General features: G+C 38.8%; 1 protein-coding gene across 1 annotated transcript in view; it reads left to right on the forward strand.

Annotated features, from left to right (window-relative positions):
- LOC122794933 (adhesion G protein-coupled receptor F5-like) overlaps nt 1-12,649 on the forward strand; it is a 187,805-nt gene that overhangs the window by 161,307 nt on the left and 13,849 nt on the right. Inside the window, exon 4 of the mRNA XM_044063528.1 lies at nt 2,966-3,025. Within this exon, the coding sequence (XP_043919463.1) occupies nt 2,966-3,025 (60 nt within the window). The remainder of the gene's footprint in view (nt 1-2,965; nt 3,026-12,649) is intronic.

Raw genomic sequence — 12,649 nt, forward strand, 5'->3', positions numbered from 1 at the left:
CCGCTGTGGTCAGAAAGTCCTTTTATGTAGCACATCTCATTACCAAGGGATTTTGTATCCAGGTAGAAAGAGGTTATTGTCTCCCTCTACTCTTCACTCATTAGGTCAATCATTGAGTACAATGCCCCATTTGGTATGTACCTCACTAAATACCTGCAACAACTGGAGAGACCGCAAAAGTACCTCACAAAGAAGAAGATCCTAGGCATTAAACATTTGTCCTATATGGACAGACTCAAAAAAACTAACTATTCTCTGTCTCATATTACCTGCTTAGAGGCGATCTCTGCTTGACTTACAAAGCCATGTCTGACCCAGTTCTGTTAGAAATGCTACATCTAAAGAAACACCAATCCCTTCTCCCCACATGCTCCAGAGACCTCACCTTCATTACCACAATCAACAGGACATGCTGGAGGGACAGATTCATAACCCCGAGATTGCCCATGCTACGGAATAGACTTCCCATACATGTCAAGCAGAGCACCTCACTGGCCCTCTTCAAGAGAAATCTTGATGAGTGGATGGGAAATAGAAAATTCACCCCAGGGATCACTCCTGTGGATTTACTCGAAAGAGGTACTGGGAACTAAGGTTGGTTGGCACGATGCCAGGGTAATCCTATGGGCTAGGCTTGTAAAGGGTCCAGGGCCATTAGCCTAGTACACATCTATGAATGCATGGACAAGTGATGATTAATGGTAAACTTAGGAAAGACTTTTCTGTTGTTGAAAAATTAAAAATGTCTGATGTATAGTGTATGTTGACTATACATCACTCAACGTAGCTCACAAGTAATACTGTATGCATCAAGTATTATCTATGTGAATATTGTTTTCACTGTCACTAAATGAATGCCATGGTCCATAGTTGTGGGTTGGATGCTGTTACTTTGCCTGCAGAGTCATATACTGTACAGAAGCCTGGAACAGGGATTGTCATGCTACTGCCCTCAGCTGGCCATTGTCATTATTGTAATTCTTGTTCAGAAGGATAGAAGGAGCTGCACTCTACTGTCGCTGAGTGGATGTGTCTGTTGTGCACCAGGCCAATACATGATGATATTGTGCAGACTGCAGACAGCAGGATATATCGTGAATGCAGTAGTGCTATACAGAATGACACCCCCATACTCATCCAGGCAATGGAAACAATCTTTGAGCACACCAAACACTTGCCCAAACACTCTCTGTGTCTGGGACCGGATGGTGTTGAAGTATTCCTTGCCAGCTCACTGCAGATTACAGACAGGTGTCATTAGTCAAGGTTCAAATAGGTAGCCTGCTTCCCTTGCAAAACAAAAGGGTGGGGGCATATATTAAAACAGGAGGAGATGATTACTCAATAGTACCTATACTGCTCTTCAGATACTGAAATACCTGTAGTTAGGAACAGTACAATGCTTTACACTTACTAAGCAGATGACCATGAAGAATCCTGCTGTAAAGGAAGAAGTGGTGGAGTAAGCTTGTGTGCCAAATATGAGAATCATATGCTGTGCCAGGATGCTGAGCCAACATGTGGGTGATGGACTCACATTTATCATATAATACTTGGCAGTTGATGCAAATGTAGGCAGCCCTTCCTTTTCTGGTGCCACTCCCTTGGTGGTCCTGATGGTACGCTAATAGCAACATGGTTGCAATCTGTTACACCAAGCACCTCAGGCAAGCATGTCACTCTATAGAATGTATGCAAGGTAGTGGATCAATCCTTATTGGACAATGGGGAATAGATGTGCTGATCCTCATATGGCAAGAGTATGTTGAGGAACTGCTGAAGTATCCTCAAGGCAGAAGCCATGAGATGCACAACATGTCCCCAGTTTGTCTTAGGAATTCTTTTGGGGCAAGTATACTGAGGACTAGTCTTCATCTGTGGGTCATATGAACTCAACAAAGTTGGTACTATGACCTTGCCAATCTAAATCTGCCCAAGATTTCCTGATCAGCAAAGTTCGGATGGATTAACTTTTGCCTATATCTTCTTTTTCACAGTTAGTGAGCACCACTGGGCATACCTAGTTCTGATTTGACAAAGATGAGTATCTGACAGTGGGAAATAGCTAAGCTGGCAGTGAAAGCAAACATCTCCTTGGATTGCAAAGTAGATGGAAAAAACAGATTTCACTTTTTATAAACCATATGTCAATGGAGCAGATGCACATAAAAAGGTGACAATGAACTGTACAAATTTGTGGGACACTTTTGTGTTGCACAGGTAGGCTTATAAAGGCCTTTGCAGTGATCATCCTAGTATACACCTATGATCCTAAATGTTGAAAGAGATCCTACTTTACATAAGATAGTCACTGTTATTTCCCCTATTCCTCATTTACATCTCATTATAACTTCATTTGCACACTACTTTCTCAGACTGGATCAAACAGCTGTGCCTCAGCGCATCTGACATCCCTGAATCATACCTTTAATGCACTAAGCACAGTGAGTACAAATTACCACTATGCCTAAGTGCATAACTATGAATACCACACTAATCTCAGAGTGTGAGTTACTTTGGTATAAGCATACTTCCTTTGTTGACATCACACTGGAGTTGTGTCTTTCGGCTTTTCCTGGTTAGGGGTCACCACAGCGGAACTCCGGTCCGCTAATGATTGGCAGTAGATTTTTATGTGCTGAGTTTCCGGCTCTGACGCACAACCTTCAATGAAGGTACGCCCATTCACGCGTGTCTCCACACAGAAGATGCTCTAGCTGAGAATCGAACAGGACAACGTCTTACTGTAAGGTGACAACACTACCAAATCCACTTAATATAGAAGCGTTTTACAATCAAATGGTATATATCTTAAAACTGATATTAGGGTTTGGTCTTCTACTCATTGAAATCCTAATAACAATCAGGTTAAATGTAAAACTGTCTGGAAAGTAATTATGATCAAAGTCTTCTTATTATAAGCATCAGCTTACAATATTTCTTTGCTTGTTTGTTTACTCCTTAGGTGTATGATATACTAAAGAAAATGGTATCGTTGTCAAAATCAAGCCCAGAGGAAAGTAAGGTAACTTTACTTATTTTGCACCATTTCCTTCATTATGCAACATTCTTGTCAGGTAAATGTATTAATTTTTGCTGAATGGCCTTTATTCTTCAAGATTTCTGTCAAAACCAAAATTATTACTGTTCAGACTAATTGAAAGCATGGCTATTGTGTGTTTATGTAATGAATTTGTAATCACAAATAACATTAAGAGACCAGTTTGTGTGTCAAAGGTGTAGTCTCAGGGACACATTAGGGTAAAGTAGATGCTCTTAGCTACATATTTTTCTTTTATTTTGCTTTTCCTGACATTCAAAAAGGCTTAGAGTGCTATAAAAGCCTTATCTCGGAAGGTCTCTGCATTGCACTCAGCCTTTCTTATTCAGAGACAGTAGTACCACTGAGTTTTTTTCCTTGCAAGGCCATCAACATGGACAGCAGTCTCAACAGCAAAACTGCATGCTAATATGGCAGTTTGGGGGGAGTGGCTAATGCTAATTAGCCATGTACCCTCCCCAGTAATGTTTGCAGCTCCTAGTTTGTGATTCACTCAGCTGTGTAAAATTTTAACACCAAACACTGCTTGCCATTAGAAATCATTGCCAGTGCAGTTTCTAAGTGTACTGTGGCAATGATTGACTTGTTTTGGGAGACTTCAAGTTGGTGTGACCATGGAGATGGTATATATAACTTTAGGAGGAGTGGGGGGCTTGCTCCCCTGCAAAAAAACAATTAACATTGATTTTTTTCTCTCTTCTGTATTTTGGATTTTGGCTCGCTGGCTTTAAGGAAGTCGGTGTTTCATAGTAGAACTCTCTGAATTGCTAGCTTGCTCTGTAGTACTACTGCATCACAGAGCATAGTGCTATTGGTGCTAATGAGCTAACCTTTCTGCATAACCCCTGCAGAGTGCAAAAGAGTTCAGTAAAAGGTAATTGTTTATGATAAAGACTAAAAAGTGTCTTGAATCCATCTCAGGTTTATCACTTACACAATAACCAAACTGAAAAATAAAAACATTGCTCCTGAGGTTTAATGCAAAAATTATACAACGTAGGGCATTTCAAGATGCTGTCTAAGTAGACATAGCTGACTCCAACTGGCATGCACAGTACGCTTATAAAGACATTTTCTCTGTCCCTATATACTTAGAAAACAGTAAATGAGTCTCCAAAAGTTGTTTTTAATTTAATCATACATATCACTGTACCTTTGGTTGTCGGTGTGGATTTGGGAATCAATACTGTAGTACAAGAGAACACTGTGAGCTGTGCCTTCTTTAGTTCAACTCTAAATCTTGGAATGAACACAACAAATTCTATATAAGGCCGTGCAACAATTTTGCAGCTTTTGAAAATTTCAGCACTCATTTAAGTTTTACAGCTCAGGTAGATCTGACTATTTTTACCTTGAAGAACTGTATTCAAAGTTTGGAATGTGTTATGTGGTCTAGGACAAATGCAGTATGTACTGAAGTAATTTGAAATGGCATTACTTCTTCAAAGCTGTAAGATATAGCAAAACTACTGGCTGAAATATTTAGCTCCAGTTTCACCCCACTTTCCCCCCCGACACCTCCCAGGAAATACCCTTGACCATAATTCCCATGGCTAACACTAATGAACAGGTCCTCAACACCCTCTACAAGGCAAAAAAAATTCTGTATCTTTGAGCTCTGATAATAACCCAGGATGCCTGCAGAATAGCATGTAACATGATATATAGAGCCCTATAAGATTACTGTTCAACCTTTGCCTCCAAGTTGGCTTTGGGGCTAGTGAATGGAGTACTGCGAGAGTTATCCCTCTGCACAAGGGTGGACTTATTAGTCTTATATGTTAAACCATGAAAAGACTTAGTATGGATATTACATATATATAAAGACATAAGAAATCTTCAGACACTGGATTCAAGACAGTTTGGTTCATCAAGGGCAGATCGTGCCTGCTCAACCAGGTAGAACTTTTGAGAAAGTCACGTAAGCAAAGGACAAGGGCAGAATGATAAACACTGTCTATCTTGACCTTGCCAAACTATTCAGCACTATTTCTCATTCAGGCATTGTCAACTAACTCACAAGACTATGAGTAAGCACCTGTGTTACACATTGGATGGCTAAGTGGCTCATAGATAAAACACAGGAAGTCAGGACAGGGGACTCTACCTCCACAACAAAAAATAAAATAACATATATAAAATAATATAAAAATATATAAAAATACTTGACTCGCATGCTCCTAAGCGTCTTACTAGAACTAAGGTACGCATCGCACCCTGGCTAACAAAGGATACTAAAGCCAAAATTAAACATCGAGACAAGGCCTGGCACAAATGGAGAACCTCTAAAACCCCACTAGATCGCATCAAGTTTCTTCAGCTTAGAAACTCAACTAAAGCAGCCGTATTGTCTGACAAAAAACAGTATTACTGTCACCTCCAAGATAAACACCAGCATAATCCCAAAAAATTCTGGGCCGGTTTCAATCACCTCCTTCATCCAGGTAAATCCACCACCCCTACCCCTGAAAAACTCATTGGTAAAGATTCTATAGAAATAGCCAACACCTTTAATTCATTTTTCACAGAAACCATCCAGTCCCTCGCCAACCAACTTACTACTTCTCCCTCGACTACACCCTCAACCAAAGACCCAACTCAATCCTCCTTTAACCTTCAACCCATACCTACCTCCTATATTCGAACCCTCTTAAATAAACTCAAACCAACCACCTTAGCGGCTGACTTACTCCCAGCCAATTACCTACAAATAGCATCTGATGCCATAGCCTACCTTGTTTCTATCTTGGTCAACCGGTCCATTTCAGAAGCTTCTATTCCCTCTATTTGGAAAATCTCCCACATCATCCCTCTACATAAAGGTGGATCCTCCACTGACACATCAAACTACAGACCCATAGCTATACTATCTCCTCTAGCCAAAATCATGGAACGCTGCATTCACAAGCAGCTCATTACCCATCTTATTCGAAACAATCTTTTGTCTCACACCCAGCACGGCTTTCGCCCCCATCATAGCACAACTACTGCTCTCCTTTCCTTTGTTGACTCAGTTAACCACAATCGAAACAATAAATTAATATCCTCTGCGCTCTTCCTCGACCTATCCAAAGCCTTCGACATGGTCAATCACCAACAGTTGATCCACACACTGGAGGCATTCTATCTTAGCAAAACTACCATAGACTGGTTTAATGACTACCTTTCTTGTAGACAACAGGCTGTTCAATGGGAAAATAGCTTATCCGACCTACTCCCCACAAATATCGGTGTTCCCCAAGGATCTATCCTTGGTCCTCTTCTTTTCTCCATATTTATTAATGGTCTACACTCTATCATTCCCAAAGCCACCTGTATACAATATGCAGACGACTCCACCCTGATCTGCTCTGACATTTCTCTCGCCAAACTCCAAGTCGCAACCCAAAACTGTTTCTTCCTAGTTGAAAAATGGTTCTTGGAACTAAAACTTTACTTAACCCATCCAAAACCAAATTACTTCTGTTTTTCCCCACTACTTCTACCCCTCAAGGAAATGAATCTCCTAGCACCAACCGCCCCACCATTCACGTGACCTCAAATAATGGGACCATAATCGACCCTGTCTCCCACACCAAACTACTAGGCGTGACCATAGACCACAAGCTTAAATTTGATACGCATATCAGCCTGACCATTAAGTCGGTAAACAAGAAACTCGGGTCCATGTATAGAATTAAGAACTTCCTAACCCCACACACTAAACTAACTTGCCCGGACCCACCTCCTTTCCACACTCCTCTATGCCTCCCCGATATTCTCCTTCCTTAACAAAAGAGAACTCAACAAACTATCTACAACCTATAACCACATAGCCAGATTTATAACAGGAATGCCCTATCGCACACATCACTGCAACAATCTAAGGACACTAGAATGGTTAGAACTACGCAACATTCTCAAACTCAATCAACTCACTGAGGCATTCAAAGCAATCAACTATCCTGACAAAACCCCCTCAATGAACAAAATATTTACCCCTACTCTAACCTTACATCACTTAGGTCATCCAAAAGGTTACAAATACAAACTATTAAATCTAACAACTCGGAGGTGAAGCACTCTATGCTAATTCTATTGGAAAATCCTGGAATGCCCTCCCAAACAACCTAAGACACAAGACCTCTCTCCACCAATTCAAAAAACAACTCAAAGATCTCCTAAAGTCCGAATGGCTATGCCCGTGTTCTAATCCAGACTAATAGTAAACATCCCAGGACTACCTAATTTCTACCCAATCCAAACCGCAAGGGTCCTCAATGTAGCCACGTTAGTCCATCTACCTAAGTCTGTTTACCTCTTTAAATTATTTGTATAACCCCATTACTTGTTTATTTGACTTTGAATGTAATACTTATTGCTTGATCTTCTGATGTTTTTGTTAATCTACCTCTATTCTTTGGAGCTTTTCTCCCCGGGCCTCTACTGAAAATGGACATGTATCCAGCTAGACTAGCCCGGTTAACAAATGTAAAATAAAATAAAAATAAAATAAATAAAAAATAAATAAACATAAAACCAAAGTCACCAGTGGTGTCCCTTTGGGCTTGGTTCTGTGGCCTCTCCTTTTTGCCATCTTCTTTTTTGGAAATTAAAGGCATCTGGTTGATAAAGTTTGTGGATGACTACAAGCTCACCACAGTTATAGAATCCTCCAAGGACTCTAATATCCTCCAAGAGGGCTTGTAATGTACTATAAAACTGAATGCCAAAAAATTGATAGAAGTGTCCTTTGGAAAGTCAGCCATCTCTGGGAATCACCACATGTATAATACACCCCAAAAGAATAGACCCATGGGAACATTTATGAACATTAACTTGGCTTTTGACTATCATGTATCTACTTTTGTAATGAACTCGGTGTATATTCTGCAACATGTAAGCAAGTGTATAGCATCCAGGTCCAAAAGATGTCATTATCCCTCTGTAATCAGCCCTCATTAGGCCAATCACTGAATACAATGTTCCCTTCAGTATGTACCTTACCAGGTATATGCAGCAACCCGAACATCCAGAGCGGTTCCTTACAAAAAGAACACAAGGTATAAACCACATGGAATATGCAGACCACCTCAAATCCTTATCTTCATATTCTGCCACCCAAATACACCTATATGTCTCTGGGTAATTTATCCTGTAATTTACAAATGGGAAATCATGGCTAGGCTTAAAAAGGCCTCCTAGGCCATTAACCTAGTAATCACTTATGAACCTATGAAACTATGGATCTCTTGAGCTAGCAAAATACAGACCTGCAGCCATCCTGCCCCTCTTTCTAACAAGCTTGAGAAATGTGTTCACCTACAATTTATCAACTAACTGAGAACAAATTACTTAACACAACATAACATGCATTTAAGCCATACCACAGCACAGAAACAGCATTACTAACTTTCATGAACTATATTCATGAAAGATTAAATCAGCGTGAAATTGTTTCATCCTTATTTTTAAATTTATCCAAAGCATTCAATATAGTTTTACATCATGTAGTATTACTTAGGCTCAATGAATAGGGCTTTAGAAACATTAGAGTCACTTAATTTTAAAAGTTACCTTAGCCAGTGAACATAGTGTGTACTTTGGCAGATGAGATGTCAGCAGCAAACAGCATTACGTGTGTCACAAGTTTCAATATTAGGACATTTACTCTGTTATATATTTATAGATAGAATGCTTGCAGCAACACATTTAATCCAATATGTAGATGACTCAACAGAAATATGTATAGCCTATAGCTCCAAAATGACCCTTGGCATTCCTTTATAAAATTAAAAAAGGCCTGAACAATCTAAACAAATCTTAAGCACAAAGACCACTGGCAGCTGGTGACTTCAAATCAAAGGGAGGCTGCAGGAAACAGCTGAATCGGTGGGGGTCAATGGGAAGGGGTGCAGCCAACTAGAAAGGGGAGTAGCTATGCTCAAAACCACAACAGCTGGAACTTTAATTAAATACTCTGCCCTGGGTGCCAAACCGTCATTATGAGTGTCCAATCAAGACAAAATGAAGTATAGAAGAAAAAAAATATTTCAATGCATTGGCTGCATGACAGCTTACTTAATATCTAGATGGAAACAAAAAGGTTGTGAGGCGTGAAAAAAATAAATTACTTTTTAAATACATTACTGGAATGCCAGTCAAAATCAAGTATAAAAAAACAAGCAGCACTCATCTCAAACCACTTCTCCTTGCACTGCAGTTCTAATTATAATTTATCTTCAGTTTTATTAAAATACCAAGTAACATGCTGAAAGTAGCAATCTCTGTGATATCCCCACTTGCAAAAATGTTTATTATCCAAAAAAAGGCCTGCTGCCTGAAAACAACTATCTACTTATTTCATGAGGAAAACATGATTAAAGTAAAAAATGAACAGCAAACAAAAAGCAAGCTCAAGATACATTGCTTAATGGATTACTGTACAAGTTATGGATCACACATGATAGATTAGCAATCTGTTTAGTTTACAGGTAAAGCCTGCAAAGATGACTGCAAGTCTCCGACAAATGTAATGAGCTTCTTAAAATAATGTAATCCTGCCCTTTATTTACAAATACTGTCATATGCATTTCAATACCCAAGGCTTATCTCTGCATGGCAACAACAGAAAGGCTTTCAATGTTGGCAATTCTTTAACAATATGCTTACTAAAGCTTACTTGCATCTTACAATCTCAGACAAGCTTAACTGATGGTCATTAAAGCATTGCTATTTAAACACAGAGCAACAGGCACAATCTGAATAATAATAAGCATAAATCAACAGTATAAAAATATGACAGAAACCAGAACATTCTGCAAAATCAAGGACAGAATAAAAGTAGCACTTGTGTCTACCTTGGATGGGGGGATACTCTGCACATTTACACTGCATAACTGCTCCTAGCCTTGCTTGGACACATCCAGAGTCACTACATGGGGGAGTGGGGTGCAACAAGTATGTCACAATTTGAAATGCCTCTGGCTGACTGTGATGGCCCTAACACATTTGTCATACCTCTCAACCTCAGAGCAAGAAATCTGGACAAAGCCACACATAGAAGTGGGACAAAGGCCCAAATAAAAGGACAATTTTTAAACATTGCTCTTATAAACTTAGTAAGATAATAGAATAGTAGGTCTTGTATTAGTATGAATTTTCTGAAGGGTATGCAATCTGAAACTCAAATGTCTGTCATTATTTTCTAACTTCAGTCTTTAATGATTTGCCACTAATTTGCCAAAAAAAAACAATTTTATGAAAAATGGACCAAAAATGTGATGCAAAAATATAAAACAGCCAAACAATACATCTGGGAACCTGTCAAAGAAGGGACACTTTTTAATATTAGTACTGTTAACTTGAGCAGCTGACAAAAAATAATCTACATGCATTTCTGAAATAAAAGTAATCTATAACTGATTATTACAGTTATTTATTAATTGTAAACACTCCACATTTTCTTCCAAAATTGCCATTTTGCGGAGGGATTATTAGGGGAAGAGCAACATTTTCAGACAAAATCAGGGACAGTTGAGATGTTTGGATATGCCTAATTCTATAAAGCAATTTATTTGCACAAACCTCTCAAGCTGTTAATGCAGGAAATCTGGACAAGGCCAGATATATTGGGGGGAACATATACACAGTACTAAAATTTGCTCTTGTATAAACTGAGACAGTTGATAGAATAACAGGTCTTGCTTTAGCATGCATTTTTCTGAAGGTTGTGAAGTCTGAAACTCAGTGTCTGTCATTTAGTGACTTAATTCCTAAATGATTTGCCGGAAAACCACAAATTTTATGAGGAACAAACCAAAAATAAGAAGCAAAAATCTTTTCATTCTATGAAAATCTGGACAGTTGACAGGTATATTTCAGCCAGGGATGTCCAATTTTGCTGCCCTTCCCCCTCACAAAATCATGCAGTCATTCCAATGAACCATTACTTGGCTATTTCACCCTATTTACCATAAACACTAATGTGCATACTGCTTTACTTCTATGAGGATTTGGACTTCATTTGAAGGTTTAATTTTTGCATTTTACAGCACAAAATCTAAGACATCTGCTAAACAAAGCAATGCAATCTCACAATAAAAACAGACTTTGCATTAAAACTTCTCTGCCCTTGAAACTCACATTCTTTGAAACAGCACTGAAACCCACATTCAAAGAAAATGCATTTGGCTAGTGGCAGATAAACATTAACTTTGGGCTATTTTCAAATAATAGGCCCCTTGCACACAAAACATACATGTGTTCTGTGATACACCTTCCTGATTGCATTAAATTATATTCCTAGTATAATACAGTACAGTTGTTAGAGGGTGTTTTAAATTTGTTTTGAACATTTTTCCAGTAAACAATGAAACAAAATGCATGCACCAATAATGACAATACTGCCCAATTGAGAACATTTCCATCATAAAAGTCTACTCAAACTTCCACAATCCACCAGTATCAGTAAATACGTAAAAGTTATCTAAATAATTCCACATTAAAAAGATCTGTAACTAATGAAGAGGTTGCTACAAATAAAGTGCCTGTTGCCCTTGAGGAATAAATTGCCTATATTACATAAAAATGATACGCTAGTAATATTGCAATAGGGAATGGATGGCAAACTGATTGCAATAGGGAATGGATGGCAAACTGATAACAGGTTCATAGTTACTAGGTACCTCTGACCAAAGAGGACATTCTCAGGACTGCAACATCCACCCCCTTTAAAAGTACAACACAGTACAGTATCAGCATCACATCTACATACTGTGGAAGTAGAACCCACAGCCTTCTGCATCAAAAGCAAGTACACTACCTGTTGCGCTATTAACAATGCAAATAAACTCAGCATAAGCAGCACTAAATGTCTCTTCAAACTCTCAGCTCCTTGTAAAACCCACTGGACACTCAACTGTATCTCTCAACTTTGCAGCACATGAAATCTGGAAAAAGCCAACATTTATTGGGAGGGAGAAGGAGACAAAAGCCCAAAAACCAGAGACATATTTTAAACACTGCTTATATAATCTTGGGCAGTTGCTAGAATAAAATGTTCTGTTACCACCATGCATTTCATTGCCAAGTCTTGAACACAGGACCCTATGCACTACAGTCAGAGCAACATACCACTATGCCACAAGCTGTTTCTTAAAAGAAATGAAGATTGAAACTTAAATGGCTATTTAATGAATTCATTTCTCACCATACCTTTTAACCTCTTAACACAAAACACCTGGATAAAGCCAGTAATGGGGGAATACAGTCCCAAAAATTGGGAGAAATTTCAACTATTGATCTTATAAACTTAGAAAATTGCTAGAATAAAAGGTTTTGTGTTACCATGTACTTTCTGAAGAATACAAAGTTTGAAATTCAAATGCTTGTCATTATTTAGTGAATTAACTCCAGTAAACCACAGATTTTATGAGGAACAGAATATAAATATGAGCAAAAATCTAAATAACTTTCACAAGTGGTGATAGTTAGGGTGCAGGGTTTGAGCCACTACTGTCTCTCTAGCCACCAGGTATTTTTATCTGGGACATTTTACACACACACACACACACACACACACACACACACACACACACACACACACAC

The sequence above is a fragment of the Protopterus annectens genome, chromosome 2.part1 (assembly GCF_019279795.1).
Source record: "Protopterus annectens isolate FY-2018-M chromosome 2.part1, PAN1.0, whole genome shotgun sequence".
In the NCBI taxonomy this organism is placed as follows: domain Eukaryota; kingdom Metazoa; phylum Chordata; order Ceratodontiformes; family Protopteridae; genus Protopterus; species Protopterus annectens.